At 45.9% G+C, this 12941-nt stretch overlaps 1 protein-coding gene across 1 annotated transcript; it reads right to left on the bottom strand.

Moving 5' to 3' along the window:
* Positions 1–5586: 5586 nt before the first annotated feature.
* On the bottom strand, positions 5587–12645 carry AHSA1 (activator of HSP90 ATPase activity 1). The gene is given in 10 exon segments (XM_018082690.2): positions 5587–5995; positions 6439–6490; positions 7021–7122; positions 8976–9110; positions 9450–9538; positions 10995–11112; positions 11764–11846; positions 12031–12221; positions 12565–12611; positions 12613–12645. Coding segments are annotated over 10 exon segments (1023 nt in total). The 3' UTR covers positions 5587–5822.
* Between the last annotated feature and the right edge of the window lie 296 nt (positions 12646–12941).

The raw sequence follows: 12941 nt of genomic DNA, 5'->3' as shown, positions 1-12941 counted from the left end.
GGGGCTTGACTCCCCTGAAGATAGGTATTGTCACGAAGACCCCTGCACTTCGTGATATGACGTGGTGAAGTGACCTTTGTCCCGGTGAGCACAGCCCACGGAAGAGAAGACCCTCGCTTGGAGTCGAGTGGCTGAGAGGGCTTGGATACCCCCTCGTGTGTACTGGCAGAGATCCAGCTACAGCTTCTGCATGAGAGAAGAGAGCCTGCTGCCCTAGAGACTGCTGCTCTGAGAGTGGAAAGGATCTCTTCTTTCTTCCCTCCTGGACTTTTATTTGGAAGGGAGAAGAGATTTGATCTATTGTAAATACTGTTTTGTCATGGTAGAGATAATTAAGATTGTATATAATGTATTGTAGTATTTATTTTGTACAGTCATTGTAATATATTCCTTTCCCCCCATTTTGGGTCTTGTATGGTGTCTGGAAAACCCATATCATACTGGGTTGAGATGTGGGAGGGGGGCTAGAACTAGAGAATTGGATTTTGGGGCTCTCAAACCATGATGCATGGGATATGTGAAGTTTTGCTTAGAGGGAAGGAAGCCTTCTACAAGACCATCAGGGTCAGTGCTGAGAAGCAAATGCATTGCCTGGGCCCCAGGTTTTATTCCATGGTGAGCTTGGCCAGAGCTGGGTACTGGCTGATGTTACACCAGCACACTGCTTTAAGCAGGTGTTGAGCATGGAAGCAGGGGGAAGATAAAACCCAGCACCATCCCAGCTGGAAAACTGGTTTGGCAAACCACCTCCAGAGCCAACAGCTAATTATAACAGGGGGATTTGCAAAGCTTTCCAGGGATTGCAACTCTTTGTTGCCTTTAATTTGCTGCATAAATCATGACGACTTCCAAGATCTTGCTTGTTTCCAGCTGTTTTCTCTCCTTCTCTCTTGCTCCTTTTGCTTTTTGCTGTCTGCACACCTGTCAAGGGTTATCTGCTGCTCCATCACGGGACTCTGCTCTGCTGCTGCCTGGCACGATTGCTGGCCCCTGCCTGGGGGGAGCAGACAAGTCCTCTCAGTGAAGGATACTCTGAGCTTCGCACGGGTCTTCTGCAACATCTAAAACATCGTTGCATGGAGCCCAAGCTGCTCAGACAAAATCACTCCCTGGAGGGGCAGTCAGCAGTTACATGCCTAACATGCTTTTATCCTCTGCAACAAGGTCCTTGCTGTGCTGGATGCTACAAAAGTCCTGGGCTATAGAAATCCCACAGACAGATAATGGAAGCAGGAAGAATTCCTGCACTAAGCAGGTGCTGAAGACCTGGAGATGTCACTTGAAATCACAGAGTGAGTCTGTGGCAGAGTCTCAAGCTGCACTTTTGCCCACTGCATTGAACACAAAACTTTCTGACCAGCATCACTGCTGGTCATCATTGTCTTAGTCTGCCAGCCTGGACTGGAGCTCGGTGTGGCTCAGCTGCACCAGTTCCCTGGCGTCTGACTTGAAGATGAGTTTCTCTGCACACACAAGGGGCCATGCCCAGATTTTGCTGGGGCACAGGTGGGGTGAGTTGAGCCCATCTCTCAGGGATGAATGTGAGATTTCATTACAGCAACAGAGATTCCGTTACCTGTCTGCTCTTTTTCAGGGCTCCTGCTCCAGTAGTCTGGTTCTTGGAAAGCACACAGGAAGCCCAACTGGGCCCAGAAGGAGCTGCTTTGGAATGAGAGGATAGAGGATGATAATGCACGGAGAGTTTGGCCAAAGCCTGTGCAGCAGACCTGTACTCCAAGGCCTGGCCTTAACCTAGGCAAGAGCAAAGTGTGATTGTGATGGTCTGTGGACCTTGAATTAAAACTGAAGTTTTAGAGAAGAAACAAACATTTCAGACATCCCTGTTCTGGTCTGTGAAGGGACACCCCACTGTGTGGCTACATTAGCCTTCTGGGCTGGGTGTGCTGATGGCACGCAGCTGCCAACTTCTCTGGAGCAGGAGAAGTTTAAAAGGAAAAAAAAAACCCACGCTTGCCGCAATTTTTCAGGTGGCCACACGTTTCCACTTGGTCAAGATAATTTTTGCCCCTAAACTTGTCTTCCAGTGATGATGTAATTTTTTTTTTTACTTTTAAGTTACCAGTTATATTATCTGTACTGAAATGTACTGGACTCATTACATCTTTATTAGGCCCTCCCTTATTTACTAATAAAAATATTATATAAAGTGTTACCTAAAATCTAAATAAAGGCCAGGTACTCTGCCAAAGAAAATTTTGAAGTTGACTCGGTATGAGTTGTGCTTGATGTAGCCATGATATAGGCGTGTTGGTTGTTACTTTTTCACTGATTAGTCAGGTATTTTATAGGTTACTGACTGCATTTGTATTTTTTTCATAAATGAATGTTACAGATTGATCTAGTTCTCTTGGCCCTCACCTCTTTCACCTTCCTTCTCCCTCTCTCTCTCCCTTCCTCTTCCCAGTCCCACTCCTCATTGAATTCTGAAAGACTGTTCAACTTTTCCAAGTTTCTTAGGATACTGTGTCAGGCCCTGTAATACTGGAAACACCCAACTATTTTCACTTTTGCTTTAAAAACCCATGTTAGTTAAGTTCTTCCCATTTTGCCATTGAAGTAGAGTTGGGATGTTTGTTTCAAAGCAGTTTTAATTGTTGCTTAGGCTGGGGGCTTTCAGTCTGATTTGTAGCCTAATTTTCCCATAGATGTTTCACACATATAAATGATCAAAATATATGAGGAAGGGCCAAGTCATAGCACAGCTCCATCTAAACCCACATCCAGTTTCTGACAGCAGTCAATAGTGAGTGACTAGGAAGGAAAAGAGAAGGATAAGCACACTATTTCCCTGAAGCACTTTCCTTGTTTGCCAGCAGCTGGTGGCTAAGAGGGTTTCTGAGCTAAATGAGGAGGTTGTTCTGTTTAATAGCCCTTGATTGTTTTATTCTTGCAAGACTTTTTCCGCTCCTGTTCTGAATTCATGTGAACTTTTAGTGGTACCAAATCACCAGTTGCAAGAAATTCCAAAATTCACTGAATGTGTCCAGAGACCCCTTTAGTTTGTTGTTTGATGGTTGCTCCTTACTCATCTCCTCCATGTGCTTCATAAAGGCATAGCCAGTGAGCATCCACCTGTCATCACTGTGAAAAATTCATGCTTTTATCTCTGTTTTCTGGTTTTTTTGACTGTTGTTTTCTTTAATTCACAAGGCTTTCCCTCTTATCCTGTGTCAGTTCAGATTCTTAAAGAGCCTTTGGGCCGGAGTATACTGGACCTTGCTTTTCTCCCTCATCTTATACACACCACTCCCTTCTCCAAATAGCTGAAGGGCTGCAAACTGTGTCAGGCTCTCCTGACACTTCCAGTAAAGCAGAGGTCTGGGGTTTCTCATTAGCATCGTAGAGCTTCACCAGATGTCAGCTGTAGCCAAAGGAGTGTGTCTCTTTGCTGGCAGCAGGCAGGTGTTGTGCAGGGACCTTCACTAGCATGATTTGAGGCTCAGATCTCCTTTGCAAAGGAAACGACTGAAGTGGTGTAAGGCCCTGATTACCACTGCTGGGCCTGATAGAGCTGGCATGTCCTGGCACGCTCTGTGCACGAGTGCACAGCCTGCCCTTTTAGCACAGGCTTTCCTTTGCCAGCAGGTGAGTCCAAGAGGTTCACATGTGAACAGCAGCCAAGGCATGGCCACATTACACAGCCTGTTCTGCTGCTGTGGAGATGGTGATTTCCAGCCCACAGAGCAGGGAGCCAGCTGGGGCAGTACCAGCATAACTCAGGGCAGTCAGCTTTGCTGGAAGAACCCTCAGATGGCTTCCAAGCAAAGCCCTGAATCCATGAGCCCCATGAATGTGGGTTGCTGGCTGAGGCCAAAGCGTGTCTTATTAGGGTAGCAGCAGGATGCCCAAAGTAAACCCTGCTTGTGATGAAAGGAAGGCAATTAAAATTCCACTTCAGTTGCCTTCCTGTCCCACTTCCTAACCTTCCAGCAGCAGGTGATTAGCAGGGCTTGCCTTCTGCTGCCCTGGCCCAGCTGTGCCAGCAGAGCCTGCAGCAGGCTAGCGCTGCTCCAACAGCACAGCTGCCAAAGCACAGCCAGGACATTGTGATTCGGCTGTCAGGTTTGCCTCAAGTTAACTTAGAATGAGCTCATTTTTCCAGTTTTCAAATAATTTTGCTCTTTTCCTACCAAAGTTTTTCGCTGTGAACTCCCTTGCTAGCCTTGCTGTTTAAGGTTTCCCATGTTTCTGCCCAGGATTTCCCAAACAGGAAACCAAACATGCATGCTGTGCAGTAACATCAGTGTGCCTACATCGTGCTACAGTCTCGCAGCCTACCAGATGTGTACACTAGTTCATCTGTGCACAAAATTCCTGGCAAAACACCTGCATCCCTTTTCCCAGCCAGACAGTGCTTTAGGGAAGACAGCCCTGCAAGACACAGGGAAGCTCTACCATATCTACAGGTGCCTGCTCTTTGTACAACTTCCCTTGCTGTCATAGGTGAGCTCACAGGGATGAGTTACACCATCCAGAATTTAGTTCCATACTGCACTCTTGATATCTGCCTGTACACACTTTATCATGAATTTTTTACACTTGAGCATTTTGGAATAGTGAGCGGAACAGGCAAAATGCTCTTTTTAGTTTAAAAAGCAACTCAAACTACTACATTCAGGTTTTTTGAAACAAGCTTTAAAGTTTTTTTTCTGTCTCCTCGATTGAAAGGAATAGTCATCACATGCCATTCAGATTTTAAAAAATGAAAAAAAAATTTAAAAATCCCCCAAACAATACATTTCACCCAGTAACACTGCTTCCTTCTAGCTTAGTAGAGGAGCTCTGCAGAAAACACTAGTGGAAAACAAAGTATGCAAGAGAAGCTCATGCCTCAAAAAGAAAACCAAGCACTTCTGTCACTCTTCAGGTTAAGCAGTTTGACACTTCTGATCAGAGTTAGATTTTTCCCCTCCTCCTATAAACAAGTTTATTGCTTTAAAAGACATCTCCAGGAACAAATGGTATTAGCAGGAGAGAACATGCAAGCGGTTTTCTCTTCCTCACCAGTTAAAGCAACCATTTAAGTGGGATGAGCCAAAAGTACTGCACTCAGTAGACTCTAAATAGGGGTGGGATTTATTCCTGTAAAATAGTTTGGTTTGGCCTGAAGTGCTTGGAGGTAGCTGACCCTGGGCCCCACAACCTGCTAGAACCATTCTGTAGGTGGGAGTTTCCCTAGCAGTGATTTGCTGATTATCTTGGACATCAGATGGCTAAAGGATAGTCATTCTTGTAGAGCAGACTAGTGGAACTGTAAGAAAGGACTATGCTGTTGGGATATGCAAAGGAGGAGAGGAACAGTTTGAAGAGGATCACAGATCCCTTCAGAAATGGGAAGGGTTTGAAACATTTACTAGCGGCAGATCAAAAGCAGAGAGAAAATGAGCAGCTGCTCACAACTAAAAACTGCATCAAGCTCATGCTCTCTACTCCCCCAGAAGTGAGGAGTAAATCACATTGGCATCAGCACTCCTCATTGATCGGTGTTTTTCCAGACAGATCCCTCCCTCAGCCTATCAACCGACCCTTTGAACTCAAGCCGATCTGAGGACACAAATTCCATAGTGTTTTTTTAAGTTAGGTTTATTTAGCAATAGAAGTATGTACATGTAAGAGAATCCCCTGCAGCACAAGACATGCACAAAGCAGTGAGGGACTGAAAGTGGTGCTGCTCAATAGCCTTCCTCATCACCTGTCATCCCACTTTACTCAGCGGCAGAGCCAAGATTAGAAACGAACAGGCGAGAAATTTATCAGTCCATGTGGCAGAGTCTTCAGGCAGAGCCTCCCAGCAACTGCTATTAAAACAAGCGGGCGCCATAGCCAAATGTCTGTTTTATGCCCTCAAAGTAGTAGCGCTGCCAGCCTTGCTTTGTTCTTTCCTCCTCACTGGCAGGAATGCCTTTGCCTTCCAAGCACACCTCTGTCTCACCACCTTTGTCATGGAAGTTTAAGGTAATGGTTGCAAAGTGCCCTAGAGGAACCAAAGCAAATCTGTCAGCAGTGTGCAGTACAGTATGGACAGCCCCAAGGAGCTGCTCTGCTCCTCCTCTCACACGGCAACATTTAAAAGACTCTCCAGGATCCTTCCCCGAAGATGTACTTATGACAGCTGCAGGCCTTCCCTAGAAACACAGGGAGGATAGGGCTCCCTCTTCATGGGGTTCAAAGCAGTTGCAGCCACAGCTGAGCAAGCTGCCACTTCATCCTTCCTAATCCCTGGTCACTGCTCCAAACAGTGGCTGATGATTCAGACATGATAGTCTGGGATAGGAAGGTGGGAGAACACTGGTGCAGCTCCCAGAACACCATGTACTCCCTGATCATGAGCCAGAATACAGTGTGGTAAATGGGGCTGAAATTCTTCAAACACAGGCAAGGGCAGTTAACACCATAGTCCATTTCTGGACTACTTACCAGCTGGCCAAGATTTAAATCTCCATTTCATAACAAGTTGCTTCTCAGGAACCTTGACAAGAGATAGAAAGACTGAGTAGTAAGTTTTTGCAAGTCCTGCAGTCTAACAGAAAACAACTGGAATTGTGTTGATATGAAGCCCTAGAGACCCCTTGAGAAACACATACAGAGGGAAAAAGACTTTAAGTGTCCTTTTCAATTCCCTTCTAGACAGGTAGGCCACAGTACAGCCACAAACACTGAGACAGGGTCCCTGTGCAGAAGACTTTAGTGGCAGTTGGGTCAAAGAGGAAAATGGTCAGTTACTATCTTTAACACTCCTCCAACCCCTAATAAATAAGTAAAATCACACCAAAGCAGGGCAGACCTATGACTGGTAGCCAGATTTTCTCCCAGACTGAAATCCCATATGTTAATCCATGCTATTAGGAAAGATTCAATGGCCACAGAAGTTACAGATAATTACTGGGCACCAGGTAGAACTCCACAGTTAGCTGACAGAAGCATTGCTACAGAACTGATACCTCAAAATTAAAAAGGCTGTCTCTGAACAAGATACACCTGGCACTAGTTAGTACTTACAAGGTCAACAAACTCTCCTGTGACACTGCCATCCAGCAACTGAAACTTGCCTCCTTTATCAGCCTCCAAGGTGGCTTGTGCGTGGCTGAAAGCTTGGACCATCTGAAAACAATTCAGGAAACCTGTATTACTTGACATTATCTGCTTACAAACTTGTTGCCTAACGCCTCCCATCCAGCTAAAAAATTTCTGGAAGAGGAGGTAAGTCACAGAACCACAGAGTATGTAGAGCAGAATATGCAGAGCTGCAAGGACCCACATGGATCATCGAGTCCACATCTTAGCCCTGCACAGGACTATCCTCAAGAGTCACACCATGTCCCTGAGAGTATCATCCAGACACTTCTTGAACTCTGGCAGGCTTGGTGCTGTGACCACTTCCCTGGGGAGCCTGTTCACCCTCTGGGTGAAGAACCCCTTTCTAATATCCAACCTAAACCTCCCCTGACACAACTTCAGGCCGTTCCCTTGTCATTGGTCACCACAGAGATCAGTGCCTGCCCCTCCTCTTCCCCTCACAAGGAAGTTGTAGACTGCAGTGAGGTCTCCCCTCAGTCTCCTCTTCTCCAGCTGAACAGACCAAGTGACCTCAGCCACTCCTTGTATGGTTTACCCTCAAGACCCTTCACTGTCTTTGTTGCCCTCCTTTGGATGCTCTCTAATAGCTTAATGTCTTTCTTATATTGTGGTGCTCCAAACTGCACACAATATTCAAGGTGAGGCTGCACCAGCGCAGAGCAGAGCAGGACAGTCCCCTCCCTCGGCTGGCTGGCAATCCTTTGCCTGATGCCCCCCAGGACACAGTTGGCCCTCCTGGCTGCCAGGGCACTGCTGACTCATATTCAACTTGCCATCAACCAGGACCCATAGGTCCCCTTCCATAGCACTGCCTTCCAGCATCTCGTTCCCCAATCTGTACAAACATCCAGGGCTGACCCATTCCAGGTACAGAATCCAGCACTTTCCCTTGCTGAGTTTCATATGGTTGGTGATTGCCCAGCCCTCCAATTTGTTGAGGTCTCTCTGCAGGGCCTCCCTGCCTTCAAGGGTGTCAACAGCTCCTTCAAGTTTTGTGTCAGCTGCAAACTTGCTTAGTATCCCTTCCAGTCCTGTGTCCAAGTCATTTATGAAGATGTTGAAGAGCACAGGGCCTAAAATGGAGCCCTGTGGAACCCCACTAGTGACAGGTCACCAGTCTGATGTCACTCTGTTCACTATTACCCTCTGTGCTCGACCCGTGGGCCAACTGATCACCCACTGCATGGTGTGTCTATCCAGCTGTGTGCTGGACAGTTTGTACAGAAGGATACTGTAAGAGAGTCAATAATGTAAGGTCTTCAACAAAAGTCAAAAACCCTGCCCTGGCCAGAAAAGCAAGGTTATAGGCACTACAGCAGAATTCTGCTTGCCCAGGGAAAAGAACCCTTAGCTTTCCAATTCTGTGCAGTGTTCTGAGTCACACATGGATTTACTTTGTTGATTTCTTAATGAAACCTATTTCTAAGAAAAGATAGTATTTTTTTTCTTTTTTTTGATTTTCTTTTTCTTATCAAAATAGAAGGAACAAAAGACTAAGACCATTTTTAAATTATACAATGCTGCTCTCTCTTCCAAAACTAAAGTACATTTTAATACCACCTAACCTTAAAAGGAAAAAACAAAACCAAAGCACAAGCACAGAACCATAAATCCCAAGTGAACTGGCCACATGCAATAAGGGATACACCTACGGATAGGTGCTGACAGCAGTCTGGAACTGGCTTCTGGCTGACATTATCTCCTTGTCAGCTGTGTGAAAAGATGCATGCACAAGCTTTAACCACCTGCTCTGCAGACCAACTTTCTTCTGATTCCATTCTCATGGACTGTGAGTGTCCTACAGAATGCCTTAGAAAGCTTCTTAGGAAGAACTTCCTGTATGTAAAGGACAACTCTCAGAACAAGCCAAACATTACCTCCTGAGTAACGAATACCCGGTAGAGTTCCTCAGGAGATGTTAAGAAGGTGTCCTTCAAGCTGATCTTACAGGTAGGGATCTTGACTCCTATGGATTTGGACTGCGATGCTGCAGTACTGCTCTTAGCAGCCGTCTAACAAAACGACAAACAAAACAAACACACGTACACTTTTTTCTCATTAAAGAAACAAAAATCAACAAGTGGTTCACATATCCAAGAGAAAAAGCAAAGGCTCTCGGTAAAGATGCAATTAGATACAACCACACTCGAGTGTAAAAGGCAGATTTATCATTCTGCTTGGAAGAAACATCATGTCCTGCAAATAGAAACAGTCATGCCTATACCACAGATTGCCAATTCCTGAATGTATGCAGCCTATACACAACACAGGTTGCTCCTGCAAGCCCCAGTATCTAATACTATGTACCTTTCTTCACAAATCCCAAAGCATGTTTGCAGAGTTTTGTTTACCTTGCGGTCTTCTGCTTTAGGAGCCACCTGAGGTGTTGTTTCCATATGTTCACCATTCACTGTGGGCAAAATCATGCCCTGGGTGAATTCTGGAAAGAAAGGAATGTACCAATGAAACCAACAAGAGATCAAGGAAACTTTTAAATTGTTCTTTGAAATACACAATCAAAAAGGGCTTCCTGGTTTCCCCTCTGCTCTTGGCTAGCATCACTAACTTGAAACAGTTTTTAGAAAAGGAAAAAGACCTCTTTTTACAAGCAATTAATTATTCTTGCCCTTACTACGCTCCACCGAAGGCCCTGTCAGAACCTGTCTACACCAACAATTAGGAACTTACATCCTCTTGGTAGCCTAGACACACCATATTCCACATGCTGCTCTAGCATTAATGTTAGTTAGCTTTAGACTTCTGTAGCTTTATTTCTCTCTCACTCTCTAATATAATTGCAATCACATCTCAAATACTTTTGCCTGCTGCTCTACAAAAAGTATTTGTCTAACCAAACCAAGTTTTCCATTTCTGTTTAGCTTGGCTCTTCATTTCTCATAACACTGTAGTAGAGAATAGTTACTTCTGACTCCCTCTTCAATTTATCTTTTTTGACACCAGATGCCAGGACTACACAGGGAAATGCAGGGACTGTCTCACCAATGCCCTGTCCAGCAGCACTAGCACTTTTGTAACTCCAACAGAATCTTCAGACTCTTTCAGAATTACGTTTGCTTTTTCTCCAGCTCTGTCACTTCTACCTTAACCAATTATGTAACATTTTGCTCCTTCTCCTTCTTCATGTCTTCAAACTGACAAAATTTCATTATACAGCAGAATTTTATCATGTGTATAACTTTGTATCCCACAATACTTGGTTCCCACCTACTCTTGTTTATTACACCCACAAGATCATACAGTTTTTCCTGATTGACATTCTCATCTTCCACTGGGTGACTGCATCTCCCACCCTGAATACTACAACACCTGAAAAAAAACAAGGTACAGAAATTTGATCCTAGAAAATCAGCAATCAGTGATGGTTTGTACTCAGCATATCTAGTACATGTAGTGTAATACAGGTAAATGGACATAAAAAGTAACTGTAGAGTTCTCAGCCTATATTTGAGAGGAACACCAAACTTAACCAAAGCACAGTGATTTAACTCCAACTGCTGGACTCAGATTAACTTTAAAAAAAGAAATTTGATCCAGATGTTGTGCCACAGGCAGTGACTGTGTCATTGGGGTAGCAAACACATTTTACTGGCTTTATTTTTTCTATAGCTGAACTTCAGCACATGAAGGACATTTTCAGATTTAAAACATAAATCCAAAAATACTGTTTATTACTGGGTTACCAGCAAAGCTGTGCCACAGTGTCTAGACACAGAAGAGTTTCTTGCCAAATCCTAACAATTTCCAAAGAGACAGAAAAGTTGCTATTACTGCTCTGACACCTTCCTGTTGAGATGAGGTGAGGAACTCCTCGTTACCCCCATCCTTTCTTTAGCTTTAGCCCATATAGGTTCCCATAACATTTCTCCCTCTCATACCTGTTTTGAGAGTGCTGATGTAAGTTTTCATTGCATCTCTAATTTTTTTTGCACCCTCTTGCTTCATCAGGCTCTTCAAGTTAGTGTCAGGCTCATCTTTAGCAAGGCTGACAAGGATCTAAACAACAAGGACAAATATTAACAAAGCTATACTTGCACAATCCTTTTATTATTCAATTCAACATCACAGCTGATGTATTTCAATTTAGTTTCAGCTAAACTTTCACAATCAGCAATGCAGGTTTATTCACCTTCCACTTCACCTGTCTCAGCCCACAGTAATAGGCTGTGTACCTAAATACCTTCACGTGCTACAGAGCCTTTACATCTAGAAGACAGGAATAATTTGATAAAGATGCAACATGACAGGGAGCGACTCTCTGTCAGAATGCAGTGACAGAAGGAAGCATGACGGTTTTAAGCTGAAAGAGGTTAGAATTAGACTAGATATTGAAAGGAAATTGTCTACTGTGAGGGTGGTAAGGCACTGCAACAAGTTGCTCAGAGAAACTGGAGATGCCCCATTCCTCAGAGTGTCCAAGACCAGGGTGGGCAGGCCTATGAGTAACCTGGGCTAGTGAAAGGTGTCCCTGTTCACACCTGGGAGATTGGAACTAGATGATCTTTAAAGATCTCACCCAACCCAAACCATTCTTTGATTCTATTAACTTCAGCAGTGTCTAGTAACATGAAAGGAAATACTAATGCTGTGAATATTCCTGTTAGAACAGCCATACAGCCAGCAGTATTAGTGTTCAGCTGCGCTTACCTCAACTTCATCAATGTCATTTTCATCCGAGAGATTAGGAATCTCCACATAACCTTTGTACTTCACTCCGGTCTTTGAGGTGCCTGCAATGACAATTACGTTATTCAGATCAACCCTTCTTACTCTGGTAATTATAACAGCAAACTTGTATTGCATTACAATATAATGTTTACCTTTATTATTATTTCCAAAATGAGATAAGTATCCTTATCCTTAACATTATACATGAATCTGACCTTGAAACAGAAGGGGGGGCACATCACTCACCAGTCCAGGCCAGCTTGATAGCCCACTCATAGAAGAAGATAAGCTTCCCTTTCCGGTTGTTGATGGAGGCCTCTCCATCCAGTTTGCTCACTTCTGTCACCTCACAAGCCCCTTCCTCGCCCTCCACCCTGACAGGTAGGAGGAGAGTTTTCAGCCGCTCCGTGGACCAGTTGGAAGCATCCCGCTCTGTCCTGCGGGAAAACCAGACAGGGTGAGAACCTGGGACAGGCCAGCACACACCGGGACTTATATCCAATGTTGGCTGGTCCTTGTCTCCCTGCCCCACTCCAACACACACACACACACAGAGTCCTTCCCCAGGGCACCCCCACGCACCCCCCAGCTCGGGCACTCCCACACATGCATGGAGCCGGGGGGCCGTCCCAGGGGATCAGCCTGGACGCTCCCGTCTCAGCACCATCCTGCAGGAACGGGGGGAAGGCGGCGGCCCTGCTCGGGCCCGGCCGGGAGCACCTCCAGGGCCCACCCCCCCGGGCCTCTCCGGGCAGGTCGGGGCGGCGGCGCTCCCGCCACCAGTGCCATTGTGTGACCGTTGGTGGCTATCGCCGCTGCTCCACAATTCCAGCGAGGGATCTCCCTCCCTCACTTGGCCATCCGGACCGCGATCGGACCTGGCCGCCGGCCTCCGCTTCCGTACGCTGCCCGATAGAAACGCTAGAACCCGCCGCGTCCGCTCTCGCTTACCGCCGCGCGGGCCCTTCCGCGCCGCCAGCCGGGGAGTAACACTTGTCTATGTTCCGCGGCTGGTGTGTTGGTTCCGGCCGCGCCGCCGACAGCTGAGACTGGAGCTGTCGCGTCCCGTCCCGTCGAGCGGCTCGCCCCTGCCGGGCCACAGCTTCCAGAGCGCCGAACACCCACTTAGCCGCCTGCGTATCAACGTCGGGGAGGCC

The sequence above is a fragment of the Manacus vitellinus genome, unplaced genomic scaffold (assembly GCF_001715985.3).
Source record: "Manacus vitellinus isolate BGI_N305 unplaced genomic scaffold, ASM171598v3 scaffold_6_pilon, whole genome shotgun sequence".
NCBI classification, from domain to species: Eukaryota; Metazoa; Chordata; class Aves; order Passeriformes; family Pipridae; genus Manacus; species Manacus vitellinus.
Note: the sequence above shows the minus strand (reverse complement) of the source record. Positions and strands in the feature narration are given on the sequence as shown.